At 44.0% G+C, this 25,221-nt stretch overlaps 1 protein-coding gene across 2 annotated transcripts in view; it reads right to left on the minus strand.

The window, feature by feature from the left end:
• IGDCC4 (immunoglobulin superfamily DCC subclass member 4) overlaps positions 1-25,221 on the minus strand; it is a 44,351-nt gene that overhangs the window by 12,751 nt on the left and 6,379 nt on the right. Inside the window, exons 2-13 of one of the 2 annotated variants that reach the window (XM_020983180.2) lie at positions 18,221-18,571; positions 17,791-17,932; positions 16,498-16,631; positions 14,832-14,972; positions 7,097-7,252; positions 5,874-6,287; positions 4,816-4,980; positions 2,926-3,063; positions 1,893-2,063; positions 1,058-1,297; positions 453-554; positions 14-197 (exon numbers count right to left, since the gene is read on the minus strand). In XM_020983180.2, the coding sequence (XP_020838839.1) occupies positions 14-197; positions 453-554; positions 1,058-1,297; positions 1,893-2,063; positions 2,926-3,063; positions 4,816-4,980; positions 5,874-6,287; positions 7,097-7,252; positions 14,832-14,972; positions 16,498-16,631; positions 17,791-17,932; positions 18,221-18,571 (2,338 nt within the window). The remainder of the gene's footprint in view (positions 1-13; positions 198-452; positions 555-1,057; positions 1,298-1,892; positions 2,064-2,925; positions 3,064-4,815; positions 4,981-5,873; positions 6,288-7,096; positions 7,253-14,831; positions 14,973-16,497; positions 16,632-17,790; positions 17,933-18,220; positions 18,572-25,221) is intronic. The other variant, XM_020983187.2, reaches the window with a different exon arrangement.

Consider the following 25,221-nt stretch of genomic DNA (forward strand, 5'->3'; position numbering starts at 1 on the left):
TCTGTTCCCTTACCTGGTGTAGTAAGTGACCAGGGAGGCATTCCTGAGCCCCCAAGGGCTGAAGCGAACTGTGTAGTTGACAATTTTGACTGTGGTGAAGTCTGGCTTCTTCCACCGCAGCCAGATGGATGTGGAGCTGTTGGACTCTGCATGTACATGGGCTGGGGGCAGGGGTGGGCTCTTCTGGACTGGTGGGTCTGTTGGAAAGGAAGCAGGGAGGAGGGAAGAATGAAGAGTTCAGTCCAAGAGGGTAGGCCATGTAGACTTCTCCTAACTACTCTAGATGTTCAAGGGAAATACACTGGACTGGGAATCCAGATACTTGGGGCCCAGTTCCCATTCTGCCTCTAACTCATATTTCAGTCTATCAGATTAGCCTGATGACTCTGGTGCTAAAGTGGTGAAAACAGAAAAAAGGGGAGCTGACCTCCAATACCCAGCCAGGCTCTTACCTGCTGCGGGTGCCCTCTCCGTCTTGCCCTTCCACACGGCTGCGTAGCCATCTTCATGCTTGTTGAACGCAACAAGCTTCACTTCATACAGTCGTCCAGGTGCTAGAGAAGTCACAGGGGATCACTGATTAAAGGTCCTTATCCCTGACCCACAGATGTTGACTCCTTTTCTCTTTCTTTCTTTCTTTCGGCAATTGGGGTTAAGTGATTTGCCCAGGGTCACCCAGCTAGTAAGTGTCAAGTGTTTGGTCTGAGGCTGGATTTGAACTCAGGTCTTCCTGACTTCAGAGCCGGTGCTCTATCCACTGTGCCACCTAGCTGCCCTGATGTTGACTCCTGATCCCTAGGTTCACTGACCCAACTTGATCTCTAAGACTTCTATGATCAGAAACCCCAAATTCTGACCTCCACCCACCCATCACTAATTAGAGATTCTGACCCTTGACTTCTGGTATCACTGCCCTGGGAATGTCCCTGAATTCCACTCCCCAGATTCATGGATTCCTCAAGTTGAACATTTAGGGATGGGGCACAGAGGGAGGGATGTGTAAGTTTCCCCTTAAAGGTCCAGGGGCTCCTGCCCTCCCTGCCCATTCCTTCCTCACCTAGCTGAGTTAATTCATACTGCTTCACTTTTTTCTTGAGTCTGACAGGCCCCACGTCCCAGACCTGGTCCCCACGACTCCCACCACCGGAAGACCTCTCTTCACTTGTCTCCTCAGCTCCCACCTCCCTCCAGTACAGCTTGTAGCCTGAGATCTGGATAGGGTGAGGAGGCGGCTGCCACGTCACCACCAAGGATTCCATCCTCGCCCTGACCTTCAAATCTGAGGGAGCAAAGGGGACTGGGTGCAGTGAAGGGACAAGGAGGGGAGGGATTAGATGAAAAAGGAAAATGGATTCAGAAATGGTAAGAGAACAAAGGGGAGGGAATTGAATGTTTGGAGGAGATGGAGGAAGAAACAAAGGTAGGGGTAAGAAAAAAAGCATATAATAACTCTCAGATGCTTATTCCAATGAACATTAACATGAATCCCCCTTCCTGGTTCTCTGGGGGCTATCTTCTCTCCAGTTAAACACAGTGCTCACCTCCAAATCCATTCTAGAGGCAAGGCTAAGAATATAGTCAAATTCTATAGACTGCTCATCTGCTCTGGCCCGCAAGCTCTTATTAGAGAGATGACTTTTTTGGGGTATACTCACACTTTTATAAGGATACACATCATACCATATATGAAAACACACTCTGACATAAACACATGCATCCTCACATACATAAACATACACATCCTCACAATACATGAAAAACCATTCACCTTGCAATACATACCCATGCAGACCCATCTACAGACACACTCCTATATGGTCTTGTGCCCATAACATACAAATTCCCCTCCTCTACACCTCCTCTCCCACAGCACATCCCTCTGCTGTCCATACTGTGGGTCTGGTTTTCCGTATTGGGCGTTCGGTGCTGTGTCCATTGGGAGGGGGCCCCGTAGCCTGCGCTGGTGCCCGCGGCAATGCGCACCCTGTACACTTTATTGGGTTGTAAGGAGTATAACATGAGCTGTGTCTCATTTCCAGAGACCTCAGTGGAAAAAACTTGATCTGTTAAAGGCAGAAAAAGGATCCGAGTTAGCAACAGCTTTGGGACCCTGACACTAGACCCTCACTTGGCCTCCCAGTTACTCAGCCCTGGACACCAAGACCCTAGGCCCTTGAACACTTAGATGCAAGTTCAAGAACATATAGCCAGGTTTGCCTGACCTGGAGAGGTGTCACTGCTCCATACTGCCTTCCCCTTTCAAGGTGGGGGTTCCCAATGAAATCCTCCTTCCCTATGCCTATCAAGCCATAGTATAAGAGGATAGTCTCCCACCCCCAAAACATCACCTAGGACTACCTACCACTTCAGAGCCAGAGGGATAGTGGGGCTAAGGGGAAAAGATAAGGAGGTGGGAAGTCTCAAGTTCCCATTTTCATCTTGCTGTCTGTCTGCACCACCTCCAAACCCAGGAGACAGAATCTCCTAACTTAGAGGAGGCCCTAAACCCTATCCATCCTATCACCTGACCTTAACCAGTAATCACCACTGTTTGAAACAGTGCTTGGTAAATGATAAGGGCCCAATAAATGCTTTTTCATTCATTCATTTTCCCATTCAATGTACCGACAGAAGTCATCTCCTCAACCCTGCCCTAACTTTTTCCACTCTCCCTTCTCTCTGTCTTTCCTGGCCTACCCTTCCCTTTCTCCCTATCCCATCTCATTCTTTTCCCAATTTCTCCTGCTACAGCTGACTCTCGCTAACCTACCCAATTCTACCTGGTAATTCTACCCAGTTCTACATGGTGTCTGACATACCATGCTATTCTATGCACCTATCACCCTCCCATCCAGTGTTAATCCTCTTCTTCAACCAGGCCAGGACAAAGCCAGGGGCCTAAATGGACCCCCACCTTACACTCACCTTCTCTTAATGTGCAGTAGTCAATCTTATATTTCACAACTTTCCCATTGCTCAAGGAGGGTGGCAAAGGCAGCCAGGTCAGGCGGATGTCCCCAGGAGTAGTGCTCGACAAGGAAAGCTGGGGTGCAGCACTGGGTACTGAGAACCAAGTATTAGTGTGAGGCTTATCAGACTGATGAGGAAATGGGGTCCAGAGAAATAAAACAACCTGTCCAACATCACAGTGTGCTAGTGAAAGAGTCAGACCAGAACCTTTAGGTTGAGTAGAAAAGCTGGGGAAAACCGAGAAAGCTAGAAGAGGTGATGCCCGAGGCCTCTAGACCAGCAGGGTCAGCCTCAGAACTGCCAGTCACTAAAACCATCCACAAGCATCCCTGCAGACTACATATTGACTTAGTTTAAAAATGCAATGTTATCTCTGGATTTTTTTGGTTATTTATTTATTTTGTTAAATTTTCTTTTTTTATTTATTTTGTTAAATATTTCCCAACTACATTTGAATCTGATTTGGGAGGCTCATGGGACCACCACATCCTGGACCAGTGGTATCAAACTCAAACTGAAATGGGACCACTAATCCATAAATAGGGAACCTGATGGGTACATTGATTGGGAAAACTGCATATTAATATGATTTATGTTGCATTTTCATTTTGTTAAATATTTCCCCACTACATTTTAATGTGGTTCAGCCACACTTGAGAATTCTGGGGGATAGCAGTCTTGGACACATCTGCTTTAGACTGCCAAAGTCTGAAGGGGTCTTCTATGATTGTAGAAGAGACCTGGGAAGTTAATGGGTCCCCAGTCTTACCGAGAAACCTGAGAAATGGGGTTTGGGAAGCAACTGTTTGAGAACCCATTTTTGGCTTTCTGTAGCCTGGTTTCAGGGCTAATTGCTCAGCTCACAGCTGGTTCAGTTTAAAAGCTGCTTAGGGGAAGCATGGAGGCTAGGAGAGATAGTATGATGGGAGAGAGTCCTAGACTGAAAGTCAGGAGAATGGTGTTCTAATAGCAACTTTGCCTCTAATATACTGTGTTTGACTTCGAACAAGTCACTTCCTAGATCTCAATTTCCTCATTTATCATATAGAACTAGTGACACCTGCTTTGCCCACTCACTGCACATAGCTGTTGAGAAGAAAGAATGATATGATGGATGAAAAAGCACTTTGTCAAGGGAAAAGTTGTAAGCAAGTTTTAGGAAACACTATGATCAATTATTGAGATTAAGGGCATCCTAGCCGTTCCAGATCTTAAATTGTATTATAAAGCAGCAATCATCAAAACTACTTGGTACCGGTTAAGACATAGAGCGGTGGATCAGTGGAATAGGTGAGGTATGCAAGACACAGTCTGAGTCAATGACTATAGTAATCTACTGTTTGATAAACCCAAAGACCCCAGTTTCTGGGATAAGAACTCACTATCTGACAAAAACTGCTGGGAAAACTGGAGAAGAGTATGGCAGAAACTAGGCACAGACCACCATCTTATACCATATACCAAAATAAAGTCAAAATGGGTTCATGATTTAGATATAAAGGCTGATACTATAAGCAAACTAAGAGAGCAAGGAATAGTTTACCTATCAGATTCACGAAGAACAGAAGAATTCATGACCAAACAGGAGAGAACATTATAAAATGCAAAATGGATAATTTTGATTACATTAATTTGAAAATTTTTGCCCAAACAAAGCCATTGCAACCAAGATTAAAAGAGAAGCAGAAAACTGGGAAAGAATTTTTACAACTAGTGTTTCTGATAAGGGCCTCATTTCTGAAATATATAGAGAACTAAGAGGTTAAGGGCATCTCTTGGACTCCCCCCATGCCAGGTCCCATCTCCCCACTTATTCCCCAAGGATCAGTGGCTCAGCAGCTATACCATCATCCAGGGTACGGACGAGGGCAGGGGCTGAGGTGCGGCTGGCTCCCAGCTGGGAATAGGCCACTACGTAGAACTCATAGTCGGTGTCTGGGTCCAGGTCTCGGACCTGCATCTCTGTTGTGTCATTGTTGACAGCAAACTGGTACTCCACGTTGTCTGTGCCTGGGAGATTAGGGATCAAGAAGGAAGGTGAGGGAGGGAGGGAGGGAGGAAGGACACGAAAAGTCCCCAAAAGGCAGCTGGACACAAGTTCAAACTCAGACCTGAACACTCCTCCCTGAGGCTGGCCAGAGTTGGAGGTTACCTAGACCAGTCCTCTGCATCTAAAAAGAGCCATAATTACATCATTGGGGGGTGGGGGTGGGGAGAATGAATGTTGCTTTTAATGTTCTCCTGGGATTAAAAATGCATGACCTTTCTCAGCTGCTGCCTGTCTTAGTCTTTACACCCTTTTCCTGAGGTCTGAGATCTCTTTTACTGCCATAAATAGGTTGAGTAAGGATGGAGGACACCCTGGGAGCTCTAATAAGGATTCTAAGAATACCACAAAATTCCTCTGTAACAAAACAAAATCTGTTTCTAAAAACAACTACTTTTCAGGTCAGAACCAGAGAACTCCTCCCCACCCCCCACCCCACCCCCCCACATCCATTTCTGAAAGCCTTTAAAAGACATACAATCCAGCCCCTTGCTTCTCAGGTGGACTGCCCTTCCTGTAGCCCACATACACAAGACTGGTACCTTTAGTCCTAAAATATCTGCCAAAGCTTCCTGGTATCCCCTGGTCCAGTCTCTCCTATCCCCTGCAGCACCAGATAATTCCTCCCAATGTACAACCTCCATTGCCACTCACACCCCACTCCCTTTCATTGGTTTCTCCAGGGGGAGGAAGACAAACACCAAGGGGGTGTTCTTAAGAATCCCCAGAGATCCTTAGACCTAATGTTTCCTCCCTCCACCTCCCACTTTTCATAAGGCAGTCCTTTCTGATTTTAATCTAAATCCCTCTACTTCTCTTTACTGTGTCCTAGGTGGGAAGTACAAGAGGGACATACCCAGTGCCTTCTGGTAGTGAAGGGAGAAGCCAATGATCTGCTCACTGTGCAGCTCTGGCCGCTCCCAGGACACCAGGACTGAGGTGCTGGTCAGTGGGGTGGCAGCCACTCTGGTGGGGGCACTGGGCAGCCCCTCTCGGACAATGACAGCCAGGCGAGCCGTGGCACATGCTGTCCCTAGTCTGTTCTTGGCCACGCACTGGTAGTAGCCAGCATCCTCCAGGCCAATCTGTGTGATGACCAAGCTGCCTCCGCCAGCCTGGATCTTGACCCTTCCATTGGACAGCAGCGGTTCTCCATTCCGTAGCCAATGTAGCGTTGGTGCTGGTTCGCCCTCCGCCCTGCACACGAAACGTGCTGTGCTCGCCCTCGTACGGGAGATGGTCTCTGGGGCTTGGGAGATGACTGGGGATGCTGGGAAGGACAAACAGTGACTGTCTCCTGTCAGGCCAGGCACCTCACCCAGCCCTCAACCTCTTCTCCTCACAGGCCCACCCCATCCTGACTTGGTCTACCCCCAGATCATTCCTCCAGTCTTACTCTAGTCTCACCTATTTCCTCCAGGCCATATTCTACCTTTCCCTATTATCCACACCCCTTCCCCATTGTCCTAATGTTAACCCATCTGGTTTCCCTTATTCCTCCCAGGAGACTTCCCAGTAGCCTTCCACTCTATCACACCTACTCCCACCATTCACTTCTTCTCTGGAGTAAGTAATTTCTGTTCTTTTTTCCATTTTAGGTTCTAATAATAGTAATAATAATAGATTCCAGAGAATTCACTCTCTTGCTTCACCTTGCCTTACCTCCCGAACTACTCCTTCCTGAGCCATCTCTTTTATTTGACTTCTTCTATCCCCTCCACCCCAGTCATTGCCCCCAACCCCCCCGTTTGTGTTCCAGATGTCCACTCCCACCCCCAGCACCACCCATCCCAACCTCTATTTCTTTTTTTATAAATTGTTTCATTTTAGTTTCAGTTCCAACTTCTCTCCTCCCTGCCTTTATTTTTTTCTACATAAACCTTCCCTAAACCCATCCTGCTTACCTGCCTCAGATTCCTCCATACACCAGTTCAATTCACCCCATTTCCTTCCTCCCTACCTGCTGCTCACAGTCCAATACCAGACCACTCACTCCCCAAATCCCCTTTTTTTAAATCACTCCAACCATAGGTGCACCCAGCCTTTCTGGCCTTCCACCCTCTCCAGCCCCATCCTCACCCAGCACCCGGAGTTCCGCAGCAGCTGTGACAAAGTGTCGGGTACGGGGCTTGTTGGCTCTGCAGACATAGACACCAGAGTGGTGGGGCTGTGTGTGTGTGATCAAAAGGTTGGTGCGTCCAAGGACGATGACATCTGTAGAGATTGGCTTCCCATCTGAAAGGAGAGAGGAAAGGAGAGATGTCCACTGGGGAGAAGGTGGGGGTGGGAACTACTTCTTCCAAAATTCTTTCCCCAACCCTCCTCCAGAACTCAGGTCCCTCAGAGGGTCTGGTCAAGCGGACACATGTTCCAGCTTCACTTCCTCAACAACAGAATGCAGAAAACTAGCTAGGGACACGCTCTTCCCTATCTATCTTAAGCCAGGATTAGACTAAAGGTTTTTCTGGTACAACTACAGCCATGGGGGCTAGGAACTTTAAAAACATACATGTGTCAGTGACACCTTCTATGGTAGTAAAGAACTGGAAACAAACTAGATGTCCATCAAATTGGGGCAAATTGAAGGTAAACCAATTATGGTACATGAAAGTAACAGAGTATTACTGTGCATTTTGTGGGAAATGTGGCCTGAACCAGATTAAAATAAAGTTCCTATCTGATTTTAATGTATTGACTTATTAATAAAAAAAGAAATATTTAAACATGTGGTCTTTCAAGTCAATACACAGCCTGCAAAGATCCTTACATATGCTTTCGTGGTCCCTGTTTCTTTTTAATTTTGACATTGCTGCTCTAAGAAATGATGAATAGAAGCATTCAGAGAAATGTGGGAAGATTTCTATGAACTGATACAAAGTGAAATAAACAATATTAGGAAAAGATACAATGATGTAAATGGAAAGAAACAGAACAAAACAAAACTGAAGGTTACATTCTTTTAACAACCAAGCTTGTTTTCAAAGAAGAGATGAGAAAATGTCCTTCCTTTCCCTTCTTTGCAGAGGTGGGGGACTATGGGTACAGCGTATTGCATATACTGAGACAGCTAGGTTGTATGGTGGACAGAGTACAGGATTTAGAATCAGGAAGACTTGGGTTCAAATCCTGCCACAGACACTTAATAGCTGTGTGACCCTGGGCAAGTCATTTGGCCTCTGTCTGCCTCAGTTTCCTCACTGTAAAATGAGGATAATAGTAGCATTAACCTTATAGGGTTATTGTGAGGATCAAATGAGTTAACCTATGAAAAGTGCCTCACAAACTTTAAAGCATTATAGAAATACCAGCCATTATTACTATTAGTATTACTGTCCCACTAGGTTGATTTGTGGTTAGTTCTGCAAAACTGCCTTTTCTTTTTTTTCTCATTGTTTTCACCTTTTGTTATGAGGTATGACTCAGTGGGTAGGGAAAGGGAGAGGAATACATTCAGAAACAAAGATGATGTAAAAATAAAAGATTCTAATAAAATTATTTTTAGTTTCCTTTTAAGATTTCTTTTTAACATTTCTTTTTTAAATTTTGAGTTTTAAATTCTATCCCTTCCTCCTCCCTCCCTCACCTATTGAGAAGGCAAGCAATATATCAATTATACATGTGAAGTCATGCAAAACATATTTCCATATAAATTAATTTTTAAAATGTATATGTGCGAAATAGATTGAAAGCATTTTAAATGCCTCCTATCCTCAGGCACTTTACTGTCCATTCCCCTCCTAATCTCATTTCATAGTGTTTAGGGACATTTTTGAGCCACTGAAAAGCCCAACTGAAATATCAAACAAATGTTTCTCAGGATCCCAGAAAACAAGGTGACTGTCACGAAATTACAAGTATGTGTCCAGAGAGGCAAGCTGGTCAAATGAAGAGTGTATAAGGCTGGGAGACAGCAGGATCTGGGTTTTAGAGCTGACTCTGTCACTAACCAGCTCCATCGCCTTAGACAAACCGCTTAATCTCTTTCTTCATATGTCAAATGAGCTCTTTCCATTTGCAGAGTGCTTTCCTCACATAATAACCCTGTGAGGTAGGTAGTGTGAATATAATGGTTCCCATTTTAGAGATGAGAAAGCCAAGGCTAAGGAGAGTTAAAGTGACTTGCTCACCATCAGCAGCTATGAAGTATCACACCTGGATCTCAAACACAGGTCTTCTAAATCTAACTCAGGTATTCTTTCTGGTAATAATATCATATTACATAAGCATATGTATTTATGGAACAAAAATCACAGAAATCCTACACTGATGTCCCATGTGGTAGGGAATTGACCTTGGGCTTTTGAAAGTTATTCCAAAGTAGCACAAAAGGGGCAGATAAGTGGCACCGTGGATAGAGCACCGGCCCTGGATTCAGGAGGACCTGAGTTCAAAACTGGCTTCAGACACATAACACTTACTATCTGTGTGACCCTGGGCAAGTCACTTAACCCCACTGCCTAACCAAAAAACAAACAAAAAAACAAAGTAGCATAAACCCTGGAAGGTTCACGGGCTCATAGACCTATCGCTGAAAGGTACCTGAGAGGCTATGTAATCCAAACCCCTCACTTTACAGATGAAGAAAGTGAAGCCCAGAGAGGTGGTGACTTGCCCAAGGTTACACAGATAATACATGACAGAGGTACAGTGGGATCTGAACCCAACTCTTCTGATTCCAGGGTCAGTGTTCTTTCCAATGTTGAGTATGTCTTAGTGATAAACCATACCTACTGTCTGAGTTCCTGCTGGACATATGAAAGCCATCATCAACTGAGAGTGCCAAAAAAAAGCAAAATGGCCCTAGTATGGCTTCCTTTTCCTTCTGTGGTGATGGCAGCAGAAGAGTGGTCAAAAAGGGCCAAAGGTACTAGGAAAAGAACAATCTTTAGACCATCTAGAGATATTCATTTAACTGCTGGTTTTCTAGATTCCAGAAACTGTTCTATATTTTACGTGTTTTAAAAAATCAGTTCAAGGGAAAGGATTTTATAGGATACGTCTTTGTATCCTCAGGGCCCAGCACGATGCTTCCCTACATTACAGGCACTTGATAAATGCTGAGTGAATTGTCTGCTGGAGTTAAATCGTTGCTCAGGATGGCACAAATTGAAACAATCGATACTAGAATCTTCAATGAAGCCAAAAAGTTGTAGCTAGATGGGAGGATGGCTTCCACGTGTTTCTCGGAGAGTCAGATGAAGGAGGCAAGGACATTGTTTCAAGGGGACACTGGGTGATCTCGCCTTACAGTATTCATGACAAATGTAAACAAAAAGACCACCATGAAATCAAATAACTGGAGCTGGAAAAATCAGATATGGACCACTGGTTTTGCCACTGACACACAGCTGGATATCTCAAGTTTTGACTTATAAGGATAAGAGAAGGAGGCTCTGACTTGAACGAGGCAATGCAGACTTGTGCAGGAGAGGGGAAAGGAGAAAGGAAGTGAATGAGCATTTTATATAGCACTGACCATATGCTCATTTCATCCACACAATAGCCCTGACAGGTTGGTGCTGTTTTTATCCCCATTTTACAGATGAAGAGACAAGAGTTTAAGTGACTCACTAGGAGTCCTAGCACGGAGCTAGGAACTATTAGAGACTAGATTTGAATTCAGGTCTTCCTGATTCTAAGCCTGGCGCTCTATCCACTGCACCACCTAGGAGAGGAGTTAGAACTTAGTAGGTGCTGAGTATGAAGATGGCAAGAGGAGAAATCAGCTGTTAGAAAAGCTTCAGCTGCCATAGAATAGAGCTGAACCCCGCATCTATCCTTTGAGAGAGAGAAGCCTTGTATGTGCCTTGTTGCTCTCTACTGCCCCCCTCTGGTTTAAGAGAGAAAAGCAAAGAGGGAAAGAATGTCTTGCCAAGGTTTGAGTATCAATATACTACACGTAGTGTAAAATTTTCTCAGCAGCTTTTAAAAGAAGCTTGTGAGTTAAAAGAGCTTGTCATTGTCTCATCAGTTCAAGAACAGAGGAGGAACAGATTTGTGACCAGAAAGGGGGGCAGCTAGCAGAGAAGTAGCTTTGGGTGGTACAGAGTTCTCCAGAAGGGAAAAGGAAGAAGCATTTATATAGCAACTACTGTATGCCAGGCACTGTGCTAAGTGCTTTAGAAAATGATCTTGTTTGATCCTTGGAATGACTCTGTAATGACTCTGTTATTTACTCCCTTTTATAGTTGGGGAAATTGAGGCAAAAAGAGATGAAGTGACTTGCCCAACGTCACACAGCTCGTTAGTGACAGAGGCTGAATTTGCACTCAGGTCAACACTCCATCTACTTGGTTATCCCTAAGGGCACCAAAGACATTCAGGCCTTCCCTCAAGAGTTGTAAGTTGTATAGAGTTTGAATGCAGATCGAAGCATACTATTTGCTATTTTTTTTCTTCTGTTGTGTTTTGTTTCCTCTTTCTGGTGGTTCCCTCTATGGGCTATAATTCTTACGTAGAACATCACTAATGTGAAAATATGTCTAATAGCAATGTATATGTATAGCCTATATCAGATTGTGTGCCGTCTTAGGGAGGGAGGTAGGAAGGGAAGGGGAGAGAAATTTGAAGCTCAGAAGCTTATGGAAGTGATTGTTGATAATTCAAAATAAATTAATTTTTAAAAAAAGACAGAAAAAGAAGAGGGCATTAAAGGACAGGAAAGGGGCAGGCCATGGAGGCTAAGTCTTCAAGCCGAAATTTCTTCATTTGCAAAATGAAATAACCAAATTAGCCAATCTTTTCCATTGGAAAAATCCCAAGATTCCAAGGGATTTTATGTCAAATTTTGTCACTTTTTTCAGACCATGCCCACCATGGGTGCCTTCCCTCCCTTCCTTTTCTTGTAGCTTCTGAAGGGTTGGGACTATCTTTCTGTTTGATTAGTACAGTGCCTGGCACATGCTAAGTGTTCAATAAATGCTTATTGATTTGTAAAAAAAAAAAAGAGTTATAAGTTGTCCTAAGGATACGTGTTTCCCTTCCTCATGTGCCTCCCTGCTAAGTTACTGTTAGTGTGTGTTCACTCTTCTCTATGAACGCTACAAGCATTGGTGGAAGAGTGAGTGGTGCGATTTTATATGTGGATTGTGATGTTTTCATTATTCCTGCATTTGGTGGCCCAGTCCCACTATCTCATCTTTTCCCAGCTGGCTGATCTCCTGACTTCATCTCTGTCTCTAGTAATTTATCTTCTTGCAAGATTGCATTAACTCTGAAACTCATACCTCCTCAGCCCCTCCCCTGAAGCCAGCCCAGGGACCCCTCCTTCCTTCTCACTGGAGAGGGTGGAGGGTAGACATTATGACAGCTCTTCTCAGATCCTCCAGAACTCATCATTTCCCACCTGGTTGTAGGTCTTCATCATGTCCCCCACAGTGGGGACTCTTTTCCCTCCTTTATTTTGTATATAGTTTTATGTAAGACTATCTTAACTCCCCTATAGAATATAAGCTCCTTAAAGGTTGAGACTGTTTCATTTATGTCCCTGGTACCTATCACAGTGCCTGTTATGTAGTAGAAACTTAATACTTACATATTAAAAAAAAGAATCCTCAAAATTTAAATAAATACTTCTTGACTAATTGAAGAATCAGAAGGCACTTAACATGGTGAGTACCAGACAACATCACCAAAAAAATGAAGTTAACTAAATCTTGATAAGAAATGAGTGGTAGGGGGCAGCTAGGTGGCGCAGTGGATAGAGCACCGGCCCTGGGTTCAGGAGGACCTGAGTTCAAATCGGCCTCAGACACTTAACACTTACTAGATGTGTGAACTTGGGCAAGTCACTTAACCCCATTGCCTAGCCAAAAAAAGAAAAAAAAAGAAATGAGTGGTTACTGACACGGCAGTCAAGTACCTCTGTGAAATCAGAACTAGTCAGAATAAAGGTCAAAATCAACCTCAACATAGAAGAAAAGATAAAGGTTATGAATTAACACAAAGACACTGCATACAATCACAATATCTCCAATCCAACCTACTTAAACAAGCTATCTGTGAAAAATCAGACCAAGACAAAAATAAAGACATTTGATCTGATTATCACCATGTCACCAAAAGCCCAGAAACCACTTCAGCAACTGGACAACCAAGGACAATGTCAATTTAGAGAGCAAGGTCATTAACAAAATGCTACAGATGAGGACAGCAGAAGGTTCTAAGGAGTAATACTTCATCAAAGAGAAAATAAGTCAGGAGAAAGTTTGGCATGAGATACACAAGTCAGATCATCTCAAGAGTGTTCAGGGACAACCTAAGGGACAACATATAGCTGTGAAATTGTCCTGATTTTCCTACATTTCTATGGTGATGTATCCCATCACATTTAGATCTTAATAACTCAGTACCTAACATGTCATGTTAGGAAGTGGAAATGGAATTTAATAAGATAAAATCAGGAAAAACAGTTGGATACAACCAATCCACAATAGAGATAATACAATCTTGAAGTTCTTCAAGTGTTGATTTTCAGTATCTATGAAGGAGAGAAAGATACTTAAAAGATACTAAGAGGATGGGGGTAGGGGAATCATAGGATTATGGCCAGAAGACGTGAATTTGAGGTATTAAGATATTAATACTATTCCCCCTCAAAGGTATTATCCCAATTTTTATAGATGAGGAAAGTGACGGAGAGTTTAAGTGATTTCCCCCAAACAATATGGCTAGTAGTTGGCAGACCCAGGTTTATTGGATTTTTAATTTTTTGAGAGTAGTGTTTGCTATTTTTTATCTTCATATCTCCTGCATTTAGTCTAGTACCTTGAACACAGCAGGTACTTAATAAATGGTTGCTGTATTGAACTGAACTGATTCTTCTGACTCCTAAGGCCAGTGTTTTTTCAGCTACTCCACTGAAAATGTTCATCACTGTCTTCCTGCCCTGCCAGCTCACAAGGACAACATATAGATGCAAAATTGACCAGATTTTCCCACATCCCTATGATGATGCATAATGAGGATGAGGCTCAAACAATAATCAAATAAGAAGATGGAAAAAGTGATCGCCTGCTTACTGAGTTTGTTATCTGGCATTCACCAAGGACTGCTTTGGACTTCGAGCTATCATTCATATCTATATCTATATGTTCATATAAATATATGTTTTTATATCTACATTTACATATGTCTAGAGAGTAGGTGTCCTATATTTGCATCACTCTCAGTAGCTAACACATTGCTCTAAACATGGTAGGCCCTCAAGAACTATTAGTTGATCCAACGATTCCTTGGGAAAGATAAAAGCAATTGTGATGTATAGACAAAAGGCATCAATAAAGTGTACTTTTTTTTTTAAGATGAAAGCACTTTATAGATGGAAAGCCTTAGGATAAAAGGATGAAAGATTTAAGGCTGTAGGGAAGCTTTCAAGATCGTTTAGCCCAACACTCATTTTACAAATGAGAAAGCTGAGGTCTAGAGAAGGGATTTACAGATATTAAGAGGCAGAGCTGGGATTTGAACCCTGGTCCTCTGACTTGAGACCCAGCATTCTTTCTAGTGTATACCATATTGGATTTATTGGGGTGGGGTCCCCAGTGTAGCTTCCTAAGCTTAATATCCACCTTCTTCCCCCAATAGGGACTTTTGAAAGAGGGACTGCCAGCAATGTCAGCTCAATCCTCGATCTACATAGCCCGGCCCACTCTACATTCTTGACTCTGATCAGCTGCTCTTCAGCTAATTCCAGGGGTTCTAGGAAAGGCCTTGAGGCTCTATATTACTCTCTTCCAGGATGCTTCTGCCCTGCTCTCTCCCCCACCCCCCACACCATCCCTCCCTCTGCAACAATCCCTCTCCCACCACTCACCCTGTCGGATCCAGGACACAAAGGGGGTGGGGTCAGCTGAAGCCATACACTCCATCACCACACTCTGACCAGCAACTACTGTGGTGTTTTCTGGAGCAGCCACAATGGTCACATCCCCAACACTAGGAGGATAGAGGGAGCCTGGAGAAATATAGAAGAGACAAGTATCATTATGCTTAAAATTTTTCCAAATGTATCCCCATCCCCATTATTTAATCCTTGTAAATAGCCTTGTGAAGTCGAGAGGGTAGAGGTTCTCTCCTCCTAACCCAATTTTCTTCCCAACTATTTGACAAGTAGGGAAACTGAGGTTCAGAAAATTTATTTACTTGAGGTCACTCAGTTAATGGGAGATCTGGGACCAGAACCCAAGCCTCCTGACTCCTCAAGTCTGTTCTGTTAGAGAGCTGAAAGTGAGACATTCCTATCCCCAATTCAACATTCAGAGAAATAGCAGACTAATTTCAGACTACTTCCTCCCTGCTGTTTCTCCTCTTCAGTCCCATTCTGGACCCAGGAGAGAAGAAAAGTGAAGAATTTCAAAGACCCTGAGTTTTCCTATCCAGTCCCAAGCTTCAGCTCCCCAAAGATAGTATGCTAGTCCTGGTTTGCCCGGCAGATGGAAGCAGAGACAGACCTAGAAACCCCGAAGAGGCCAAAAGACCAGAGACTAGATATACAGAGGTGCCCCTTTCTTAACAGGTGGGTTCTACTTGGAGGAGCTTTAGACCCTTAGCCTGGCTTCAGGGAATACAGGAGGTTGGAAGGGGTAGGGAGAAAATCAACTTACCTGGAGGCAGAGGAGTGGATTAGAAAGATAGGGGAGAAAAGAGGGAGGAAAAGAAAGGGAAGATAGGCAGGGGAATTTGAGACTCTGATAGTTTAAGCAGAGATATAGTCCCACTGGAGGGCAAGGGGAGAGAACTCCTAAACTTTCTGAAGACATCCCAGAGTACAATCTCCTAAATCTCAGGTCGTCAGTTCTTTGAGCACAAGAACTGAAGGGAAGGAGGGGGAAGGTAGGTGAATAGGAGAACATTACATGAGGCTGAGGGAGGGGAGGGTCAGATAACTGCCTTCCTTCAGTCTCACTTCATCACTTCTCCCCATCCCAGAAGCTCCCTTTATCCCAAGAAGACACAAGAGTGTGGCGTGATGTAGTAAAGAAAGAAGTGGGTTAGTTCTAATTCTAGCTCAATCACTGACTGTCAGTGTTGACCTTAGGCAAAACACTTCATTTTTCTGGGCTTTGGATTCCTCATCTGTAAAATGGGGTAGCAGTACTCTTACCTCCATGAAGGTAGGAAGCTAAATTTGATTCAATCCAGTTAAAATTTATTAAGCACCTACTATGTGCCACTTATGAGCTCCTTCTAGTGCTAATATAGGAACCCTTAACCTTTTTTTGGGTCATGCACCTCTCTGGCAATCCAGTGAAGCCTATAGACCCCTTCTCAGAATATTCAGAGCAAATCAATGCTTAATTTCAGTTAGAAGTGAGATGTAATTTTTTCCCCATCCAATTTCACAGATCTCTTGAAATCCATCCAAAGACCACTTGAGCTTCCATAGACCCCAAGTTCAGCACCAAGATCAGTTCTATGATCTATGACTTTATGATAGCCGAACACCATGGCAACATAACTCCAAACATAAACTCCCTCACCTTTGTGGACAATGAGGACAGCATCATGGCTGTAGCGCTGGTGGGCAGCGTTGGTGGCCACACAGTGGTAGGCCCCTGCGTCACTCTCCTGCACATCTACAATCTGCAGGACACCATTGGGAAGAGTGATGAGTCTAGGGGAAGAAATAAATTGTGAGATAGGCATGAAGAGGCAGAAAAAGTTACTGTCACCAGAGATATCCCTTCTCCTGATTGTTGCCCTAGATCTGCCCCATCTTGCACTTGGCTTTAAATTCACAGAATCTCAGGATTGGAAGGGGACCCCAGAAGCCATCTAGTCCTGTACAAATAACCCCTCTGACAAGTGGTCATCTAGCATTTGTGTGATGACCTCTTAGTAAGGGGAAACCTAGAGAGCCAGGGTATTGTGCCTTTTGATAGCCCTAAAAGAACATTTTCCCTTAAATTCCCATATTAGAATCACCAATGGGTTAGGAAATATGGGAGAGAGGGACCATTATCTCCTCAGAAGGTCCCAGTTAAAATGTGTATTACTCAGAAGGGAAAGAATAGACTGAAGAGTCTTTTCTTAGCACCTTCCCTCTGGCACAAGCTACTGTTACATCAGAAGGCATAGAAAGTATTACCCGGAGATGATGAAGTATGGGACAAGAAAGTATCAGTGGGGGTCCTGGGTGATAGGCAGCATAGGGTATGGGACCATGGAAGGTGATAGGGCATCTTAGAGCTTCTGGAGGTAGGGACACTGAAGACATGTTTCATAATTTTGCCCAAGGAAGGGGTCATGGTTGGGTTAACCTGACTTAGAGGAGTAAATAGGTCTTTCTCTCTTCTAGGAAGTTCATCAGTTGAGTTGCTGGTCAGAGGCTAAGAAGCTCAAACTTTGATTTTATAGTCACATGACATACACTAGTATTGAGCAAGGTGGGAACTCTGTTGTTGTCTGGGCCTGTCTCTAGAAGGCCAGACCATACTGGAAGAGTGCCTGGGAAATCTTACCACTGCTATCCCCCTCCCCACTAGCCTAGGTGGAAGGTCAACAAGACACTTCTCCAAAGGTTCTCCTTAGGACGTGGGTCATTTTGCCCCTGTCAGGATGCATGCTCTCATTTTACTAAGTGGCTCTCCTCTGAAGTAACCGAAAAAACAACATCTGCTGTCTCAAGGTCTAGTAACAGTATCAGGGACAGTGACTACTTGTTATGGTTAAATCCAGAGTCTAAAATTAGAAATTTTAAAAATCCAACTAATATCCTGGAGCTACCTGCTTCCCAGCTTCCCCCTAACCCTGGCCCCTTCATGGACACTCACCTTGGCTCAGACGGCACTGCCATCTGGTCCTTCTCCCAGGTTATGACAGGGGCTGGCAGCCCTTCAATTCGGCACTCAAAGCGAGCTGTCCCATTCTCTTCCACGGTCTGAGGTTCCGGATGTAGAGAAAACTGTGACAGTGCTTTTTTTGGTGGAGGTGAGGGAAGGAGGGGAGCAAGGAGAAAGGAAGAAAGAGACAGAAACAAAAGAACGGGAAGGAAAAGCAAGTCACAGAATTCTTGGAGCGGAAGGGATAAAGTTTTGGGGAAAGGACAAGTCATTTGGCCCATCTCTCTGCCTCTAGGAAGGATCATACTTTTCCCAGTTTTCATCTTACCCCCATCCTACTACTGACCAGGAATTCCACATTTCAGGCCCTCTGGGGCCCCACCTCTGCTCAGTACCAAACTAGCCAGACACAAACACTTACTGGAGAACCTAATCACAGCCACCTGGCTGGCCACCACTCCGAGGGGACTGTGGGCCAAGCAGGAATAGTTGCCTTCATTGTCCCCTGGGGCTTCAAGGACCCCTCCATTGCCACTCTCCTGGGGGGCTGCCTGGGACACCCACAGGGAACCATTGGGCAGCAGACGCAGGTGTTTTTTCTCTTGTATTAGGCTCCCGTCCTTGTGCCAGGTCACTTGAGCTGGGGGCCCAGAAGGGGCAGGTGCAGGGTTACAATTCAGTACCACTGCCTGCTCAGGCCCCAGGGTCACATACAGCGGTCCCACACCACAGCCCAACTCCAAGGATGTCTCCTGTGACAACAGCTGCTCTCCTGCAGGGGCAAGAAGAGTGACTTTTCAATATGTATAATGGGAATATGAGTCCCATCTCCCAAAGTCTCCAATCCCCCAGTCCCCTCTGCATTGCACACACAGGCTTCCCTCCCCAATATTCCACACATCCAGGGCCAAATCAGAGTCTACAATGGGAGGGAGACTCAGGGATTCTCCCTTTCGTGGAGAAATGCTAGGAAAGGGAATCTGAGAAAATTGAATCAAAAGATTCCTGAATTCCAGATTCAGGGGTCATCTAGTCAAACCTATATCTGAATAAGAATAATCAGCAATACGATGTTTACCACTTCCATTCACCATTTCCAATTACTACCACCAAGAATAGTCATCCTCTAAGCTTGAAGACCTCCTGTAAAAGGGCACACAACTGTCCCTAGCAGTGGCCCAGACCACTTGTGGTTAGCTTAGTTGTTAGAAAATTTTCCCTTCTATCCCCTGGGGAAAGGAGCATCCAAATTGAGGGTCAAGGCAAAAAAAAAAAAAAAAAGACCGGTCTGTACTTATTATCTTAACAACAGCAGCCAGCGACCTTTTCACTCAGGGACCTCAGTACTTAATTTTGTTCCTCTCTAATGCACTTACCACATCATTTTATGTATTATAGTTATCTGAGAGGCATCAAAGCATAGTGCGCAGAGACGTGGCCTCAGAGTCAAGACTCAGGTTCAGACCTTTGATATTCACTGGCTTTGTGACCTCATGTAACCTCTCAAGACATTCAGGGAACTCTCTACCAGGGTTCTTAATCTTTTTGGTGTCAGGAACCCTTCTGTCAGTCTGATGAAGCTTATGCGCCCCTTCTCAGAATAAAGTTTTTAAATGAATAAAATAATATACATAGAAATGTAAAGGAAAGTAATTATATTGACAGGGAAGCTAGGTGGTGCAATGGATAGAGTGCTGGGCCTTGATCTCCCTGAATTCAAATCTGGCCTTGGATACCTGTGTGACCCTGGGAAAGTGACTTAAACTCTGTTGCCTCAGTCTCCTCATCTGTCAAATGAGCTGGAGAAGGAAATGGTAAACCATTTCAGTATCTTTGCCAAAAAAACACCAAATGGGGTCATGAAGAGTCAGACATGACTGAACAACAACACAAATTATATTGACATGCAGTTATGAAAATAGTTTAGAAAAAAGTTTACAGACCCCAGGTTAAGAACTCTTGCTCTCAAACTGTAAGTTGTAGAATAATCATAAATATAATAATAGATAGTATTTCTATAGCACTTTAAGGTTTGCAAAGATCTCATCTGAGTCTCACAATCATCCTGGGGAACAGGTGCTATTATTCTTCCCATTTTACAGTTGAGAAAACTGAGGCAGACAGAGGTTAAGTGACTTGTCCAAGGTTACATAGCTAGTAAGTGCCTGAGGGTGGATCTTGAACTCAGGTCTTTCTGACTCTAAAGTTCCATACTCTATCCACTGAGCTACCTAGAAAGCATGCTGATCTGCAATGATAGAGGAAATTAAGTTCTTTTTTTCCTTAATAGTATTTCCCCCCAATTACATGTAAAGATAGCTTTCAACATTCATTTCTGTAAAATTTTGAGTTCCAAATTTTTCTCCCTCCCTCCCTTACTTCTCTCCCCAAGACAGTAAGCAATCTGATATAGGTTATATATGTACAATCACATTAAACATATTTCCACATTAGCCATGTTGTAAAAGAAGAATCAGAACAAAAGGGAAAAACCATGAGAAAGAAGAAATAAAAAACAAAAAAGAGAAAATAGTATGCTTTGATCTGCATTCAGACTCCATAGTTCTTTCTCTGGATGTGGATAGCATTTGAGGAAGTTCATTTCTGTGAGTTCCCCACATCAATAAAATGACCTCTATTTTGTTGTGTGGTTTTTTTTAAAAGAATACATTTCATCAATATTTTTAGTTTTTACATCCCCTGTATCTCTCTTCTTCTTTCCATTCCAGAAAATGGTCTCATATAACAAAGAATTTTTTAAAGAAAAAAAATAAAAATGGAAGAAAAGGGAAAAAATCAGCAAAGCCAATCAACACATTTTTAAAAAGTCTGACAGTATATGCAAGACAGATCTCTTCTTATATCTCTTCTTTGGGGACGTGCTTATTCTTTGTCATTTTCAAACATTCATTTTTCTTTTTTTGGGGTGGTGATTCTTTCCATTTACACTCTTCTAGTCATTGTGTAGGGTGCTTTCTTGACTCTGCTCATTTCCTTCTGCATCAGTTTGTGTAAGTCCTTCTGTGTTTCTCTGTACTCATCATTTCTGTCATTTCTCACAGCTGAGTAAAATTCCACCCCATTCATATACCGAAGTTTGTTTAGCCATTTCTTAATTGAAGGTATGTTGCTTTTTTTTTTCAGTGAGATTTCAGGAAGGGAAATTTTTCTTCCTGAGGAAGAGAGAGGGTCTTTCCAGCATTTCAAAATATCTAAGTAGTTAACACTAACTCCAATTCTAACTCCCTCAGATAGTAAAGGGCATCAGTCCTCTCTTTAACTGGGATGCTCTCTCCAAGGATGCAGATCACAGCCCATGCATCCTTGTATACCTCTTGTCCAAGGCTTCCTGTAGGTTTGCCCCAGAAGGTTCACCTAGAGTGTTGGGGGCCTTTCCCAGTGTCTCCTGACATTGAGAAGACACCAAAGTAGGCTGTTCCCTTATCACCCCATATCCTTATGACTTGACCAGCCCACCTTCTTTTTCTATCATACATTTCCCTGATGTAGTCCTTTGTTCCCATCATTTTTCTAAATGCTTCACTTGTTATTTTTGGCAGCCTGCTCATGCTTACCATGTGCCTCTCAATTGCCCTCTATGTGATACTCATTTTCAATCCTTTGGAACCTGTTGTGGTCTCCACAGTTACCAAAATAACCTTCCTAAGCAACAGATTTATCCATGTCACCTCCCTGTTCAAATCCCTTCAGTGGTTACCTATTGCCCATAGGATAAAAATACAAACTCTTCAGTCTGAGATTTAAAGTCCTCTACCATCTGGCCACAATCTATCTTTCCAGACTTGTTTTATTTTATTTTATTTTGGTGGTGCAGAGGATAGAGTGCTGGGCCTGTAGCCAGGAACACTGTGTGACTCTGGGCAAATCATTTAGCCTCTGACTGCCTTGGTTTCCCCAACTGTAAAATGGAGATAATAATAATGCCTGCCTCACAGGGTTGTTGTGAAGGTCAAATGAGATAATATTTGTAAAAGCACTTAGCATGGTGTCTGGCACACACTAGGTGCTATATAAAAGCTTATTCTCTTGCCTTTCCCCAACTCTACTTTTTATCCAGATTGGCTCACTAACTCTTCTACCTTGACATTCTTGGCCCTCTCTCTGGGTTTTCACATAGGCCACCCTTACCCAAACTCCAATCCCCCAACCTGAAATGCAGTACCTCCTCACTTCTGCCTCTTAGAAGCCTTATTTTCCTTCAAGAACTCAGCCCAGGTGCCCATCAATCAGTTAGTCAGTCTGCAAGCATTTATTAAGCACCTACCAGGTGCCAGGCACCTGTGCTAAGCCCAGGAGACAGAAAGGCAAAAGACAGGCCCCACTCACAGTGAGCTAGCTCCCAGGCTAATTGAGGGGTGGGGAGCACATAAAGACAATTAAACAAACAAGACATAGACAGATAAATTGGAGATAACCAACAGAGAGAAGGCCCATGCGTTAATGGGGATCTGGAAATGCTTCTTGTAAAAGATGCCTGATCCCAGACCCTTCCTCACCACTCCCTTATCTTGTATTTGCTTTTCTGTGTACATGTTGCAACCCCCAGCAGAATATAATCTTCTTGAGGAACGTCTGTTACATGATATAAGAAGATGAAAAAGGTAAGAGATTGTAGGACCCATTACTATCAAGAACACCTCCTGGGTCTTACCCTTTCCCTTCCCTGAATTTTGGGTGTTTTTTAACTCTTTGAAGGTAACTGGCCTATAAAGGGCATTTGGGAATCCTTTTCACAAAAGATAAAACAAAGAGCGTCCAGCAGCGCGCGTGTGTGTGTGTGTGTGTGTGTGTGTGTGTGTGTGTGTGTGTGTGTGTGTGTGTGTGTGTGTGTGGCCTGGTGGAGGGGGAAGAGGGAGAGATTGGGGTTGGAGGGCTTGGCTTGGCTGGGCTCTCAGTCCAAAGGCTTCCTGTCTACTCTAGAGGCTGTGCAGTTGGTTTGGATTTCAAGGGAGAAAAACCACATGCAACACAATCCAAGGATCCTACAACCCTCCCCCTTCTCCCCCCTCTCCCCTCCCCAGAGCCTGTCCCTGGATTGGAAAATCCCCTGCCAAGATGGACAAACAATGGGAGCAGTTGGAGTAAGAGCAGCTGCTGGATATATCAGCAGTCTGTGTTTTTGCCACGGCAAGGGGAGCTCTAGGAGCCCCTGCTGATCAGGGATCTAATTCAGTATCTGAATATTCATGGCACAGCAGATGTCAGAGCTTCCCCACCTCGATGAGTATCACCCCTGCTGCAGAGAACATGGAAACCCAATTATAGACTATAGATTGGTGGGAGGGGGTGTTGGGATGGGAGGGATGCTCCCAGGACTTCTCAGAAGTTCCTTTTCATATCTAACCTTTATCCCTCCTGCAGCTACAAGTTCCAATCATTTTTAGTGTTGGTGCCTTATCCTACAACTACACACGACTCACTACCTGTGTGACCTTGCTCAAGTCTCTTCTCTGGACCTCAGTTTCCTCTTCTGTAAAACAAGATGATTGTTAAGGTTCAAAATCCTATCCTATCCTATCATGTCCTTGAGATCAGGTCTATATAAAAGGACATGCCCTTTGGCATCCCACTTGGTTAGGAATGTAAGACTCAGCACATAGTAGGTATTCAATTAACACTTACTGATTGATTTGTTAATTGATTGATACAGTTTAACCTCATTTCCTCCCCAACTCCCCCCCCCCCCATCATCTTTCAATTTGCAGGGTGAGATCTCTGGCTGAGACGCAGAGTTTCTCTGCTTGAAAGCCTCCAGGGTAACTCTTGATCTTCCTTTTCTAACAGCATATTTTGCCCACTTACAGGAGAAATGAGATTTTATGTGGCTAAATGGAACTCGAACAGAAAGAGATTAACAGCCCAAAGCACAGAGCCAGCTCTGCTGCAGCTCAGCAGGATTAGCGGGGCTCCAGCCTTTCCCCTTACCAAGGAGGATCCTCCAAGCTGCATTTTTCAATGAAATCTAAAGAACAGGGAGTTGTTGGGCAAACGGGGGACAGGAGGGTCTTTCCAGTATTTCAAGATACCTAATTAGTTAAGCTTAGAAAATGCCATAAAAATTAATGCCTTGACATTTGCAGTCTAACGAGTTTCTCTCCTCTGAAGCTTCTCCATCTAGGGGCCCAACCAGATTTTAAACTTATTTTCTGCAGACGGCTGTTCCTGGAAAATTCCCCACGTAGCCATTCTCCTTTCCCCTGGCCCTTTTGAGGGGAGCTGGGTGGGGGAAGAGGGGAAACAGAGCCATTGTCTCCTAGAGACACTCACACACACACACACACACACACACACACACACACACACACTGCACCATATACTTTTCTCTCCTCCCCTCCCCCCTCAACAGCTGGAAGGGGAGAAAGGAACTACTTCTTGGGATATGGGGGTATTCCCCCCCCCTTTTCTTCCCCCTCCCATCACTCCAACACTCCAGGGACTGGAACGGTAGACTAAGCAAGAATAGAGTGGGAAGAAGAGAGAGAGACAGAAATCCAGGATGTCTCCAATTTCCAGAAATGTGAAAGAAAGAGATATGGAGAGAGGCAGGCATAGACAGAGACAGAGACAGATATACAAAACCCAGAGAGACAGGGGAGCAAACACCAAGAGAGACAGAGTGGGAGACAGAGACAAATAGGCAGAGACAGGAAGATTTATACAGAGAAAGGCTGAGAAAGCAACATACACAGAGACTGATCAGAGCTCTGAGGAACCGTGGATAGAATCTGATCCAATCACCCGTCCAATGCAGGATGTTCCCACTAACTGGTCACGCAGCCTATCTGAACACAGGGAGGTGATTCTTAAGTTACTGATTCAATTGTTAAGTGGTTCCAATTATCGGAAAGTTCTTTCTCATACAGAACTGAAGTCTGTCTCCCAGTAAGGACCACAAATTTGGAGCCAACCCACTCCTTTCCCCAATGAAGAAACTGAGGTCTAGGGAGGTTAAATGACTTGTCCATAAGGGGGAGATTTGGCCCTAAGTCTTCTGACTCTAGAGCTAGTGCTCTTCCTATTGTACCATACTGCCCAGATCCATAGTTCAACCCTCCAAAGCTAGTCAGAATAAATCTACTCCCTCCAAATGACTTGTGGCTTTCTCCATCCAGGTGGGAATTCACTTCACCAAAATAGATGGCATTGATCAATGTTCTGCAGCCTCAGAGAATTGTCTGAGGTTCAAAGAAGTGAAAGGATTTACCCATGACCACAGGTCAAGTAAATTCCAGAGGAGAGGTTTGAACCTGGGGCTTCCGAACTCTAACTCCACTATTCTATCCACTCTGCCATATCACCTTTTTCCTGATACACAGTAGGCACTATAAAAGATGCTTGTTGAGCTTGACCCAAAAGAAGACAAAATGTACCTCCCTCCCTTATTTGCAGAGGTGGGGATGA

This window comes from Phascolarctos cinereus, unplaced genomic scaffold (assembly GCF_003287225.1).
Source record: "Phascolarctos cinereus isolate Bilbo 61053 unplaced genomic scaffold, phaCin_HiC Scaffold_3;HRSCAF=262, whole genome shotgun sequence".
NCBI lineage: Eukaryota > Metazoa > Chordata > Mammalia > Diprotodontia > Phascolarctidae > Phascolarctos > Phascolarctos cinereus.